We start from the raw sequence: 13,372 nt of genomic DNA, 5'->3' as shown, positions 1-13,372 counted from the left end.
AGGCGAAGAGTGGATGATAATCTTGGCATAACATCGGGATAGGTCAATGTAACCGGATTAAACTGAGCTAATGAAATACACCAGAAATGGAGGATTGGGGTGGGGGTGGGGGGGGTGTGTATGGATGAGAAAATCCAAAATAAAAGCCGACATGAACTAATGGGGGAAGCAGAGAGGGGTTCACAACTAATTCTTTTAATTCATGAATCAGTTCATCAACAACACAAAGACTGACACGCTGCGGAGTCAGGGTGGGGGGGGGGGCTGGGGGCTTCCTGTCGTCAACACTAACAAATAATCACAAATATGTCTTCATGCAAACTGCGCCGGACAAATCTCAACCGCAGACTTTTCCACCACATCCAGGAGCGCCGTTTCAACAAGTACCAAGCCCGGTTTACAGGCGAGCACCGAGGCATTTTTCCCTGCCGACCCCCCCCCCCCCTCGCATATAGACTACCTTCCCCCCTAAAATACAAAATAATTTCCACTGACATTCCCCCCAATGCAGCAATGCGCGCTCCCAAAAGCCGATTTCCAGGGAAGTGGAGGGGGAGGAGGGGGGCGTCATGTTTGGAGATTGAGAGCGCGCACCGCCCTCCCCCCTACCAAAAAAACTCAACCCGGCGGCGCGCACGCGGGCACGGGCCGGCCTATAGCGGGGAAGCCGATTGGCTGAGGCGCGGCTCCATCTGCACACGTGACGTGCCCTGCTTACAATAAATAAACAGCTACGGAATAATGTACAAAAAAACAGTCCCGCGGATCCAAACCGCCGACACTCTCAATAACACTGAAGTCAACATCCAAACAGGTGACAGAGTCAGAGCGTGCAGGTGGAACAGCTGGCCACATGCCCGACAGCAGCCCTGAAACTTACAGCTGAATGTTTTTGGATGTGTCCGGTGGGAGGCAGGCGGCGCCAGGCAACAGCCGTGCGTAACAAAAAATGACAGCTTCATGAGAGCCTATAGGTTTTCCAGTGGACATTACAGCCGCGGCTATCTGCTCTTTCCACTCCCAAAAACAGACACGCAAACCCAGTTTAGAGGCACCCTCCGGCCGCCCGGACCACTCCACACACACGTACACGCACAATGCCAAGAGAGCTTACCTACACAGTGAATGAGTTTGTGCCTCCAAGAGTCAAGTTCCTGCCGAAAGCCGCGCCTCTCTATCGTGCATTGCTGCCTTTTGCACAGACTCGCCATTTTCTATCGGCCCCTCCCGTGGGCGCGCACATACTGCTGGGTGCTTCCCTGCGCGCACGTCACCGGTGGTTTTTATTCTAGGGCTGGGTGGAGTGAGATATGAGGGGGACGGGGCTGCAGCATCACCCTTTCTATAGCGCTCATTTGTCCCACCCACCAAAAGCGCCCCCTCCTCCTCCTCCATCCCTCCCAGCATCTCTGCGCGAGGATGTGCTGTCATTGGTGGTTTAATGGGATGTTTGTCTGTTTTAATGTTGTATAGGGTGCAGCACATGGCGCCTGTGCTCCAAATTTACCATGGCTCACAGCTATGTGTGCCAAAGGGCGCGGGTGTGCCGGGGATTTAAACTGCGCATAAAGACGCTGCATTGTTTAAATTAGCAGACATGTTACAGTGCAGCTCTCAGCGCGTTAGTAAATCAGCTGTAGCCTGGACTGTAAAGGCTGTGTACACAAAGAGGCATTGTTGTCAAAAAAATTGATTGAGGATCATTTTATGAAAACAACATAGCCTTCAGCTCCTTGACGTGACTGTAAACAGAGTGAGACTGTCCGAAAAATCCCCATAATGTTCCTGCTCAGTGGTCCTCCAGGAAAACAGTGCATCACTAATATTCATGTCAGACTAATATTCTTATTTAGCCAATTAAAGGATTACTACAAGTTCTCTTTTAATGGATTAGGTTGCCTCTCGTTACTGAGAGGTCTTAATCAAATTAATAAACGCTCAACTATTCGGCTATTTCCACCCAGCCTTTGCATCTTGAGTGTGTTTCCATGGCTGCCATACAGTGTTTTCTACACCTGACATTGGGGATTTTTCAAAACCTTACAGTTTCCAGGATTTTAGAAATATTGATCCAATATTGCCCTGCCAGCCAACCCCCAAATCAGAAAAGAAACGTAATTATTTGAATTTTTCATCATTAGTTTCTTATATTTTCTGCAGGATTCAATTAAAATCAACAACCCGGAAAGAACATGGGGAATGATTGTGAAATCACAGACCTGTAAGTGTTCTGAAGGTCTAATAATGAATCCTGGTTCAAACTACTGGCTCTTAAAATACTGCAATCAGCCTAAAAATGTTTGTGGGCTCCCAGAGGCTGCCAAAACCCCATGATCTCAGTGTCCTCAGCCTCCATCACGCCTCTCAAACTGTTCCCATCTGAATTTAAAGTGATTTAATTCAGGTTCAATATCAGCTAATGTCAGACTTTGGTGCACTGTGACCAACACCTGCACCGGAAATAAATCCGGGACTTTAACGCTCTAAGTTTGATGTTTTAAACACCTATTCGACTATGTAACAGCAGAGGTGAGATTTAATTGGTTTATATCCAAAATCTTAATTGCATCAATACATATGATCTCAAAAGGCCTGATTAAGAAGCAGATTGAATAATGTAGAGTTAATCAGTTTAACCACCAACATGAAGTTCTATGTTGGTCATTGCTTATTAATAATAATAAATAATAATAATAAAACCTATTGCTCGATCCAACTCCGAGGTTTTTGTCATTTTGGTCAGCTTGAGTCCTTCTTTTTCTCCCTTACTGGCTTTGCATCCACATCAGCTCATCTAACAAACCCTCAGCGCCTCCGTGCAGCTGTTTCAGCGCGCAGGGACAACAATAAATCAAGTTCCATAAAACTGGCCAAAACGCGGGCCTAATCACCAAATTGAAACATGAAATGACACCGTATCGTTAACAGAAACCTCGCTGTTGGTTTACAATCCTACAGAGACGCTGGGCAGCACATAATAATAAAAAAAAGGCAAGGGCAAACGCTTTAACGGAGGAGCACTCCGGCTAATTAAGTCGTTGAACCCGTTGCCCTCGACAAAGATGTCTCCCGCGGAGGGCTGGACAGCGGCGGAAAGCAGCCAATAGGAAGGCGCCTTGAGTCGAGGTGAAGGAATGACAGCCAATCAGATCGCGGCACCTTGGGGAGACGCTGAGGCAGCTCGGCCAGGAAGCTAGCAGCTACGGAAAAGGCGAAATTGTCGCTGAGAGGAGCAGAAATCCTCCAACGGCCCCGTTGTTTTCAGTGATGTAGAGACAAAGACCGAGCTGCCCTTTGATAAAAACAGGTAAAGCGTTTCTTTTCCCTCAGCTCGCTGCGTGTGTGTACGTGTGTGTGTGTGTGTGTCGGAGGCTGACAGCGTCATGCCGGCAGGATGAAAGAGATTTGGAAGCCGTTACTGTGGCAACATTAGATGGAGGGATACACACTCCTCCTCCCGTCTAACCTGACAGCGTGGCTGACGGTGTTTGAGCAGTTATTCAGCCTCATCAACGAGCCCGAGATGTTTTCTTCATCGTCGTGAAGCCTAAACTGTTTGTCTGTAACCTCAATTTTTGAAACAATAGCAAGGAGAGGATCCCCCTCAGTAAACACAGCTGTTTAACAAATGACAATGCATTGGAGTAAAACTGGAAATCTAAAGTGCATCAATAAACACAGACAGGAGACAAATAAGAAGCCCTAAATGAATAAAACACATCTGCTGTGGCAGCGTCTTCTGTCACACCATTGCTGGATTGTAATGGGTCATGTAGGGCACCTCAAACAGGTGAGGCACCCCACAGTAAAGAAGTATTTTAAAGCTACACGTTGTGTGATCGTGTGTTATCCAACAGGGCAGGTGATCCTCTGATATTTGCACCCATTGTTTTCTATGTAAGTTCACAGGATGCTCCACTGTCTTATTTCACAGTGTTGATGTGCATCAACTCTCCAGAAGAGCAGCAGTTTTATCACATTCGCTCCCTGGATCTGCACATTTAGGCCACTGCACCTCCACTACTTATGGTGTGTCCGGTGTGTGCTAAGCTAAGCTATAACTACAGCACATTAGCCAGTAGCTGTTGGGTAGCGTAGCAAACTATGTGCTAAATGGTGAAGTAGTGCGACCAAAAGCTACATTGCTAAATAAAGAATAGAAATGTTGCTCCACCACCCGTGCACCTTCCTGTCTGAGAGAGCGCGGGACCAGGAGCCTCAGCCTGACCCCCATCCAACGCTTGGTCAATTAACTGATGAGTCGATCGACGGAAAATTAAATGTCCATCCGTTAGATAATTGATTAACTGTGTTTTTAATCACAGTAGATTGAATCTCTTTGTGTTACGGACTTTGAAGACGTCACATTGGGCTCTGGGCTTGTTTCTACATTTTATAGCTTAAACATTTATTTGATTAATAGTAAAAAAAACTAACTGATTAAGCCATACAGTGTATCTTGACTTCCCTGGGAGGTTATGCAGTGAAAAGTCTTTAAAGTGCTGCATAATCTGGGCTGGCTTAGTGCTGCAAACACGCCGCTGTGTTCAAAAACTAGCAGTTAATCCACGGTGGGTTGAAAGGTGATTTGATGAACTCCCAGCAGGTGATGAGCTCCAGGTCTTGATGGTGTTTTTTTTTGTGTGTGTGCCAGCAGGACCCATGACCCTGACACGAGGTTCCTTCAGCTACTCCAATGGCGAGGAGTACCACGGCGAATGGAAAGAAGGCAAGACTGACCCGCTCACTCGTCATCGCTCCATCCTCCATCACTGGCTTCATTTGCATGCACAGCGGGAGTGTTGTTATAATGTGATGAAGATGTGCACGCGTACGCGAGCCTGTGTACATACCGTACTTGTATTTGATTCATGTATTACTGCTCTTAAGTGAAGAAAGCATAATCACAGTAACATATGTGGAGTACTCTGACTTTATTTGCATTAGCAGACGCCTCAGCGTGGCCTAAAGCTCACGATGAGGATGTGCTCGGCTCACCGTAGCGGAAAGGAAGTTAGTGACTTTTTCTGTTATCAAGATCAACGGGTAACCAGTGAATGCTTCAGAACATTTCAACACATTTGGGTTTGTTGAATGATTAGAATAAATACTCAGGGAGTGGCTTACCTCTGGTTTCTTGTTTCTATTATCTCCTGTGCGGTCACAGGACCAACACTGACTTATCAGAATCACATCAGGCATCAGTGACAGCTAGCTATGTACAATACATTCACAAGTGGTGGTTCTCGTATTAGATTCATTGTAGGTAAAAAAAAAATAGATAAATAAATAAATAAATAAAATGACAGAGGCGGGGGAGTGGGGTAATATTCTGAGAAGAAACGTGTATTCTCCGAGATTCAAGTGGTACATTTACAAACTCAGCACCGCCGCTGCTGTTTGTTTTACAAACCAGCCGCTGTCACAGCGAACACAAGAAATCAGTGTAAAAAGATCAATTGTAAAATAAACACACTATATTAAAACTGTATAAAACCAAACAGAAATCTGGGAGCTGGGTCTTTCCCTTGTTAATGCATACACTTGGGTTTGTGTTGAAGCATCACAGTGTACTGATGACAAACTATGAAAGTCAGTAATAGAAAACATCTACATGTCTAGAGTTTGACAGTTGGAGCCTCCTTTCCTGTGTGTCTGCATAAGCCCTCCCAGGAAGGCTGAGCAGTGTGACACCCCCATGATGGGAGCACACCCTCTGGTTTAAAACTATAAACCGCTGCAACATTGAAGAGGCATGTCTACCAAGACAGCCCAACAATATCCAGAGCCTTCGGCATGTCGGAGTGAATCTCCGGCCCTGGTGTCGCCGTGGAGCGTTTTGACTCCATCTCAGATCTCAGTGACGTTTGGCAGAGATTTGGGCTTTCCCAAAGTGCCCCCACAGAGCGCGCGTTAGTCGAGTTCAGGAGATTTAAAGGGTTTCTTTCACAGCTAGCCTTGTGGGTGGCAGACCCACATAGCAGTCTCTGGGCTGAACCCTACCTCGCCCCATGGGTACAGGCCCAGCCACCAGGCACTCGCTTGGGAGCTCCCCAGGCCTTCATCCCAAATGAGTTGGGTCAGTCCCAAAGATGCCAGCCTACAGAGGGCTTTGAATCACGCCCCCATCTGGGACCAATCTAAGTCTCCTCAGACAAATTAAGGGGTGTAAGTCAAGTCTTAAGAGGAACAGTTGATTCCCAAAAATAAAACCAAGTCATAATCGTTCTTAAAACCTTCTCAGTCGCACCTCCACGTCAGTTGGTAGAAACATCAAAAAAGTGTGTGATGGTGTTTTCACACCAGTTTATTCATAATTGATTAACCTTCACTGCTGAAAAAAAAAAGGGCTGGCTCAGCATTTTAGACTGGAAGGTATCTGGTGGAGTTTTTGACCTCTAGTAGCGCTACGAAGCAGTTTTATTCAGAGCGGGTCGCTGTTTTGTTTATCACGAGGACGCAGGTGATGTGAGACACAGCCCTGTTTTTGTTTTTTGTTTTTTTGCAAATCATAGTGCAGCTTCAGGAAGAGACAGAGAGACCTGATTTACACTTGAGTTACGCCACATTCAGGCCGACAGAAGCCCTGCCGGGGGGGGGGGGGGGGGGGGGGGGGGACGCCTCTCTCTCGTTCTTGTGGATGGAACCAGTCTGAACAGCAAAACTAGCTGGCTTTTAAGTGACCCTGCACTCGCACAGATTTGCTTCTAACAGGCAAAAAAAACTACAGGAAAATGCACACATACATACACACACATGCACACAAAGACCATCTGGTGCTAGTGAGCCCGCTGAGACAGGATTTCACACTACCTAAACCAGTATTTGCAGTTTGACAAAAACACGTAGACAACCTTTAGGGCAAGGTTAAACAAAGAACAAAAGTTTGGCACTAAGGCGGGCGTGAAGCTGCGGGGAGAAACATATGGTCTCTGCATGTTAGCGGGAAAAAAAACTGTTAAACTGGTTTGGCTGCGATGCTCTGATATGCTCAGGTTTTTAGAGCGCAGAAGTGGGTTTTATTTAGCACAGACGTTTCTAAGTGATGACTGGAGAAATGAGTCCACTTATAGAGCTGATGCAGCTCTGTGTTGGCTGTTTGGAACCCGCCAGGTCTCATTTATTGTCTTTAAAATACAAGAAAAACATTTATATTCAGCACGAGCTTGGGTTCATGTCACATGATCTGCCTCTGCAGATGGAGTTTGACCCCTTGTTGTGGAATTGTACTTGTTCAAATCTACATTTTCTCGTGAAAGCGGAGGTTTAAAGTTCCTCTTTGACATTAGAAACAGCAGTTGAGAAGAAATCTCCCCACGAGGTTCATGCAGTCGCTGTTCTGGAGCTTTTAATCATATCACAAGATCTTTGTCAGCAGATGGAGTTTGACCCCATGTCGTGGAACTGTAGGTGTTCAAATTTCAAAAGCTTTGAAAGATAAAAAAAAAAACAATGTCACCACGAGGTCCATTTTGTAGCTTGTTCGGGAGCTTTCGATCATATCACATGATCTTCATCAGAACTTTTTTAGCCAAGGTGGACAAAAAGTCCTTGAAGTGCTCAGAAAAATGGAAATTCTGCAGTTCAAGAGGGGGTCAGACTCCATCTGCTGATGAAGATGAAAGCTGAGGTTCACACTTGACCCTGGGAACACAAATCTGTGGTAAAATGTCCTAAACTCAAGGTTACCTTACTTGCCCCCCCCTCCTCCCAAATTGTTTGACTGTATCTCACATATATCTTGCACTCTAAAATAGCCAAAAAAGGCCCTCATCTGTCTTATCACACATATTCTACAAGTGTTTTACTGTAAGTGTTCATCCCAGTTTACTTCCAGTTGTACTTCATTTTAAAATGTCACTTTTTTTTATCATGAGGGAGATTTGTTGGATCAGATATTACCTCCTTTCACACATTTACTTTACTTTACCGCCCGTTAATAACGTTTTAATGAAGATCTCTTGTACACCTCCGCAGCTGAAGTGCTCCTGGGAATATATTCACATATCTTTTTCCTAAAACACACTTGTTTTCTGTCCAAAACATGCGCGTTCACATGTTGATTTTAACACTACAAATTTGAGGTAACACCGCTGACTTTGCTGTGTAATATGTAAGTGTGTGTGAGGATGTGTGTGCGTGTCGTCATGAACACAGACTGATGCCTGTCGCGCATCCTGTCCCTGCGTCCATGCGTGCGAAGTCACTGTTTGCACACAAACACGTAGGTGTGTGTCGGACAGAGGTCTACGGTGTCACATGAATAATTCAGCGGTGTGCTGGTTGAAGACAGGCCCGGGGGCTATCAGGTTACAGGAAGTAGGGTGGGTACATCCACAACAGCAAAAGGCACAGCTAGAAGCCATTTACTACTGTACTTCGCTCATGCAGTCATTTAACATCTATGCATTACCGCTATTGATTGACATAAAAGCCGGACAAATTCAGCTCACCCGTAATTAGCCGGAGACCGTGACCCAACACGAGATTGGAGAGAGGCGTTACAAAGGAGCTGGACGACAGATTAGAGTCTGTCTGCAGGGATCAAATCCAAAGAGACGGAGAGGAAATTACTGTCCCTTGCTGCAGCGGTCCACTGGTAATCTGTCCCTTCAGGAAAAAGTAAACTGTTAGCGTCATAGCGGTCTGTAAAGGGCTTACACTTTTGCCACGATAATGATTTCATTATTTTCAATAACGCCATTCATACTTTGACACTCCTCTAATGCTTGATGGAAGACACTGCTCTTGGCGTTTGTTGCCAGACGGCCGCGGCCTCTTTGACACTCCACAGATTGTTGCATTTCAGCGGCTAGTCCGTGAAATTCCTGCCTCGGGGCTCTCGCTCACTTGTCAGGGCTCCCACAGGCTGAAGGGTTCGATTTAAGCCCCTGTTGGCCCTCTTCTTTACCCATATATGGCCTACTTAATCGAGTCCGGCTTGCACACACACACACACACACACATCTGCACATATGGATGCAGGATGTTTCAGGAGGAAGAAAGACTTTGAAAATGGAATGCAGAGATCCAGATTTAGTTTCGGCCAAATCTCCTCTCCAAATCTCCCGTGAAAACCCTGCTGAGATTAGGCAGAGAGCAGCACTTTAAGCAGCCCTGACAGATGGACTGCCTAATTTACTTTGCCATTAGCTGGGACAGCACTCACTAGGCTCACCCTTGCCTCACCCCCTGCCAAGCAGCAGGCCTCCCCTCCTCTAAATCCCAATCTGCTGTTAGGGTTTCCCCCCCCCCTACCTGATCTTCTTCACTCCTCTCCCCTCTCTCATGCCACTTGGCAAGCTCACAGTAAATCCTATTCCTCGCTTACAGCTGCTATGAGGAAGCCAGGACCTCCTCAGCTCGTGTCCAACTGTGCCTCACATCCAGTTATTCTCCTAATTCCCGCTGGGCTTACTAATAGAGTTTGGCAAGGAGAAACGCTCACTTCTTTCCCTCCCCGTCTCCTTCGTCTGCCATCCTCATGATCCTGGAAATTAGTCGCAGAATTAGAGGGAGAATTGGGTCTCACCTCCGTGGGAACATTTTAAGAGGCTAAAAAATGAAAGAGAGCAGCTCACTGACCACTTACACATCTCCCGACCCGCTAACTCAAAATGTTTGAGTTACATCACGTCAGACTTTCTGCCCATTCTTCAAACTTCAAACTAATTCTCAACAAGCGTCTTGTTTCTTTTTGCCTGTTTTTGTTTTTATCTCTCTGGCACCGTTGATGTGATTTTATGAGCCTCTTGATGTTTCCGTATCTCACCAGTAGAGCATTTATTTGTTTATTATATAAATACACAGTCAAAAGAAGTTCATTTAAAGTGCCAAACTCAGCTGTGTGTGTTTGCCGCTGCAGGTCTGCGTCACGGCCTGGGTCAGCTGACCTTCAGCGACGGGACGTGCTACACGGGGCAGTTTGAGAACGGCCTCTTCAACGGCTGTGGGATGCTGGTCTTCCCCGATGGCTCCAGGTCTGTGCCTCGCTTCCTGCTTAACTGACCTTTGACCTTTCAAGATTAAACTTTAGATCGGCAGCTAACTATTAATCTGCTGATGAAGTTTTTGTTGAATCGATGAATCATTTAGACTTTGAAATGACAAGATGTCTTAAAATGTCTTGTTTTGTTCCACTAAAAGTCCAAAACTCAAAGATATTCACTTTACAATGATACATTATTATTCATTATTTTGATAAATGAATCCATTAATTGTTCAGTCTATAAAATGACGAAGGAAACAACCACAATGTCCTAAAGCCAAAGATATAAAATAGCACAAAGCAACAAAACAGACAATGTTTGGTACTTTTGTTTGATAAATTCTGATTCACTGATTATTAAAATTGTCAGAATATCGTCAGTTATCTTTCTGCTGGAGTTTCATCAGTAGCGTACAGTATATTATGAAATCAAGGTTAACGATGGAAGGAACAGGAAGTTCAGGTGGCCTCAGTCTCTTTTCCTTCCTTAAATACAATGAAACGAGCCGGTGCAGAATCTGAACATTTAGTTTATCAGCTTGGTTTCACAGCAGCTGCAACAGATTCCAGAACCACCTGTTGAACTGCTTCTGTTTTGGGCCCTAAATCTAAATCCCTTTTTATCTGTGTTGTTGTGCGTCAGTATGACCCCGATGAATCACTTTAAAATCAATCCGTCTTTCAGTTAACAGTCATTTATTAGTACTAATCATCATTATGAAGCAAGGCAGCGCTTCCTTATTTTCCTGTCGATGTTTGTGTTTTTTTTTCCCCTCTCTGGCAGTTCAGCCGCGTGCCACTTCGTTTGACATCGAAGTGATGGCGCATCGTGTTCATGCTGTGCGTCTGTTAGATTCTGCACTTTGATTCACACTTTATTATCTCAGCTGTCAGTAAAACTCTGTGGAGCCGAAAGCTCTCGATAACGTAGTGAATGAATACAATACAGGCTCGTTTCCTTCTTTGTAAATTAAAAGCTGTATCAGGAGAATATTGACCCGTCGGGTTACAAAGATTCAAGTTTTTTTTTATTTGTCATTATATAATAGGATGGCACAATGAAGGAAAAGGAAAACTAAATATATTTACAAGAAATATATACAGGCCTATATACACATATATAATATATGTATAAAATCAGTGTAATACGAGTAAATTATGCACATAGAAGATGCACTACATCATAGATAGGTTTGTTGTGCTGCATCACACGCCGTATTGCCTGAGTTGTGATATTATTATTATTATTGGTATTATTATTGTTGTTGTTGTTATGTATGTGACAGTCTCTTCCGCTCTGCACGGTTAATCTAATTTACCGTTTCTAAACTAGCAGAGCGCCGAGAAGTCATACAAATGCTTTTAGCTCTGTGAGTGTAATGGTCGGCGTCGAGAAAATAAATAAAGAATAAAAAAAAAAAAGAAAACGTTTAAGGAAAGTTTTGACACTTTAAAGTGAGTCACAATTAGTTTTTGCCATTTGACATTTTCAAGCCTAAAAAATCGAAACATTCCGGGAAGATATTTCTACAGTTATTGTCCACGTCAGTATAAAAGCATTCCTCAAGCTTTTGAAAAGCGTCCTTCCTCCCCCTCCCCTTCAGCTCTTCTCCTCACAATTCTTAAATTATTTAAATGAGGATGCTCTATTGTGTCAATCTGGGAGTTCAACCTTTTCTTCTGCTCGTAAATGTATTTTTATGTGAATGTCTTTGTAGGTATGAAGGTGAATTCATGCAGGGCAAATTTCAAGGCGCCGGCGTCTTCAATCGCTTCGACGGGATGAGGTTTGAGGGCGAGTTTAAAAGCGGATGTGTGGACGGCTACGGTAAGACTTCACTACTCGACAGGAAGGTACAAATGAACCAGAATGTTGTAAAAGTGACCTTTGAATTAAAAAACAAACAGAAGAAACTTGGTACAAAGGACATTTCCTGAGGTTTGTTTCATTATCTCAATTTGGTAACCTGTTACTAGGGTTACTTCACTTTAATGCTCTGTTTTATGCTTTTGTTTTAAGTTTGTGTCACTTAGCTAAGTTTTGAGATAAAGTTTCCACTCCCACATTGTTAAATACCTTTTGATTATAACAAACTGTGAAACGTGTTAATTGTCTGGTCTCTGCAGATAATCAACATGTTGGAATTGTGGCCTTATTATAGGAAGGGCTTCATTCCTAAATGTTTTCTTATGCAGTTTGTGCATTAACCCACGTTCAGGTAACAGTTAACCCTAACCCATCATATGAAGGACACAAGAACTCAAACAGACGACAGAAGATGGACGTGACGAGACACAAACCCAGAGTTAAAGTCTCAGTTTAGCTGATAACACTGAAAACTGCTGACCAGTTTGTCCCAAACAGACAGAAAAAGAAGGATTTCTACATGAAGCCAAAACCTCTCTGAAGCTTGTTGAAATGAATCATTCCTGCGCAGCTCGAAGGTTTCTTCCCTTGGGTGTTGGTCGAGTGCAGAATCACTGTTGAAAAAGAAAATCCTACTGATAACTTTTTGAAATTTTGCTTAGTGTTGGATTGTGATTATTTATAAATCTGACTTGACTTTACTTCCTGATGCTCCTGCCGCTTCAAATTTGATTTCTTCAAATCCTGTCTACTAAAACTCAAGTTCACATGCGACGCCTTCGCATTAGCAAATACAGCTCGTAAGAACACCTTTATTTCCTTTATATCCACAACACAGTTTCCTCAAAGAACTTGTTTAAGGTTAGGAAACGATCATGGTTTAAAAAGTCATTGTATCCTTGTTGTTGTTCCCAATACAACCGTGCTCTTTTTCTAACCTTAAAGAAATACTTTGATATTTTGGGAAATCCGGAGTTAGATGAGAAGATTGATGCCACTCTCATGTCTGTACGGTAAATATGTAGCCGGAGCCAGCAGAGAATTAGCTTAGCTTAGCATAAAGACTGGAAACGGGGGGAAACAGCTAGCCTGGTTCTGTCCAAAGGTAACAAAAATCCGCCTACCAGCACCTCTGAAGCTCACTGATTGACAGATTGTATATTAAGTGAAGCATTAAAACGATGTGCGGGACTATTTCGTAGCCTCCTGGAGTCCCCACTGGCAAATGGTCTGTGATGTGTACTTGCAGCCATCCACCCCTTAAACTCGTCACACGTAGTCTGGTTACTTTATAAAAAAAAAGGTGCATATAGCTCCTGTTTGCTTTGATGAAATGTGTCACGAGGAGTCTGTCTGGTCCAGGGGTGCTGACGTTTTCGGACGGAGGTCCCGGCGGTGGCGGCAGCTGCCACGAGGGCCTGTTTGAGACCAACCAGCTGATGAGGAGGGAGAACAGCCAGGGAGCCGTGCAGCGAGCGCAAGCAGCGGCCGCCAAGGCCCGAGCTCTGGCCATGTGA

The 13,372-nt window shown here is 44.5% G+C and overlaps 2 protein-coding genes across 2 annotated transcripts in view; one reads left to right on the top strand and one right to left on the bottom strand.

The window, feature by feature from the left end:
• Nucleotides 1-1,211, bottom strand: part of lcor (ligand dependent nuclear receptor corepressor) — a 60,672-nt gene extending 59,461 nt beyond the window's left edge. The window contains exon 1 of the mRNA XM_070925461.1: nucleotides 1,115-1,211. Within this exon, the coding sequence (XP_070781562.1) occupies nucleotides 1,115-1,211 (97 nt within the window). The remainder of the gene's footprint in view (nucleotides 1-1,114) is intronic.
• Nucleotides 1,212-4,662: 3,451 nt separating this feature from the next.
• Nucleotides 4,663-13,372, top strand: LOC139301418 (MORN repeat-containing protein 4-like). Its single transcript, XM_070924812.1, has 4 exons — nucleotides 4,663-4,729; nucleotides 9,866-9,980; nucleotides 11,707-11,816; nucleotides 13,218-13,372. Exons 1-4 carry the CDS (start codon nucleotides 4,663-4,665, stop codon nucleotides 13,370-13,372), a joined length of 447 nt encoding a protein of 148 aa, XP_070780913.1.

Source organism: Enoplosus armatus, chromosome 2 (assembly GCF_043641665.1).
Source record: "Enoplosus armatus isolate fEnoArm2 chromosome 2, fEnoArm2.hap1, whole genome shotgun sequence".
Taxonomy (NCBI): domain Eukaryota; kingdom Metazoa; phylum Chordata; class Actinopteri; order Centrarchiformes; family Enoplosidae; genus Enoplosus; species Enoplosus armatus.
Note: the sequence above shows the minus strand (reverse complement) of the source record. Positions and strands in the feature narration are given on the sequence as shown.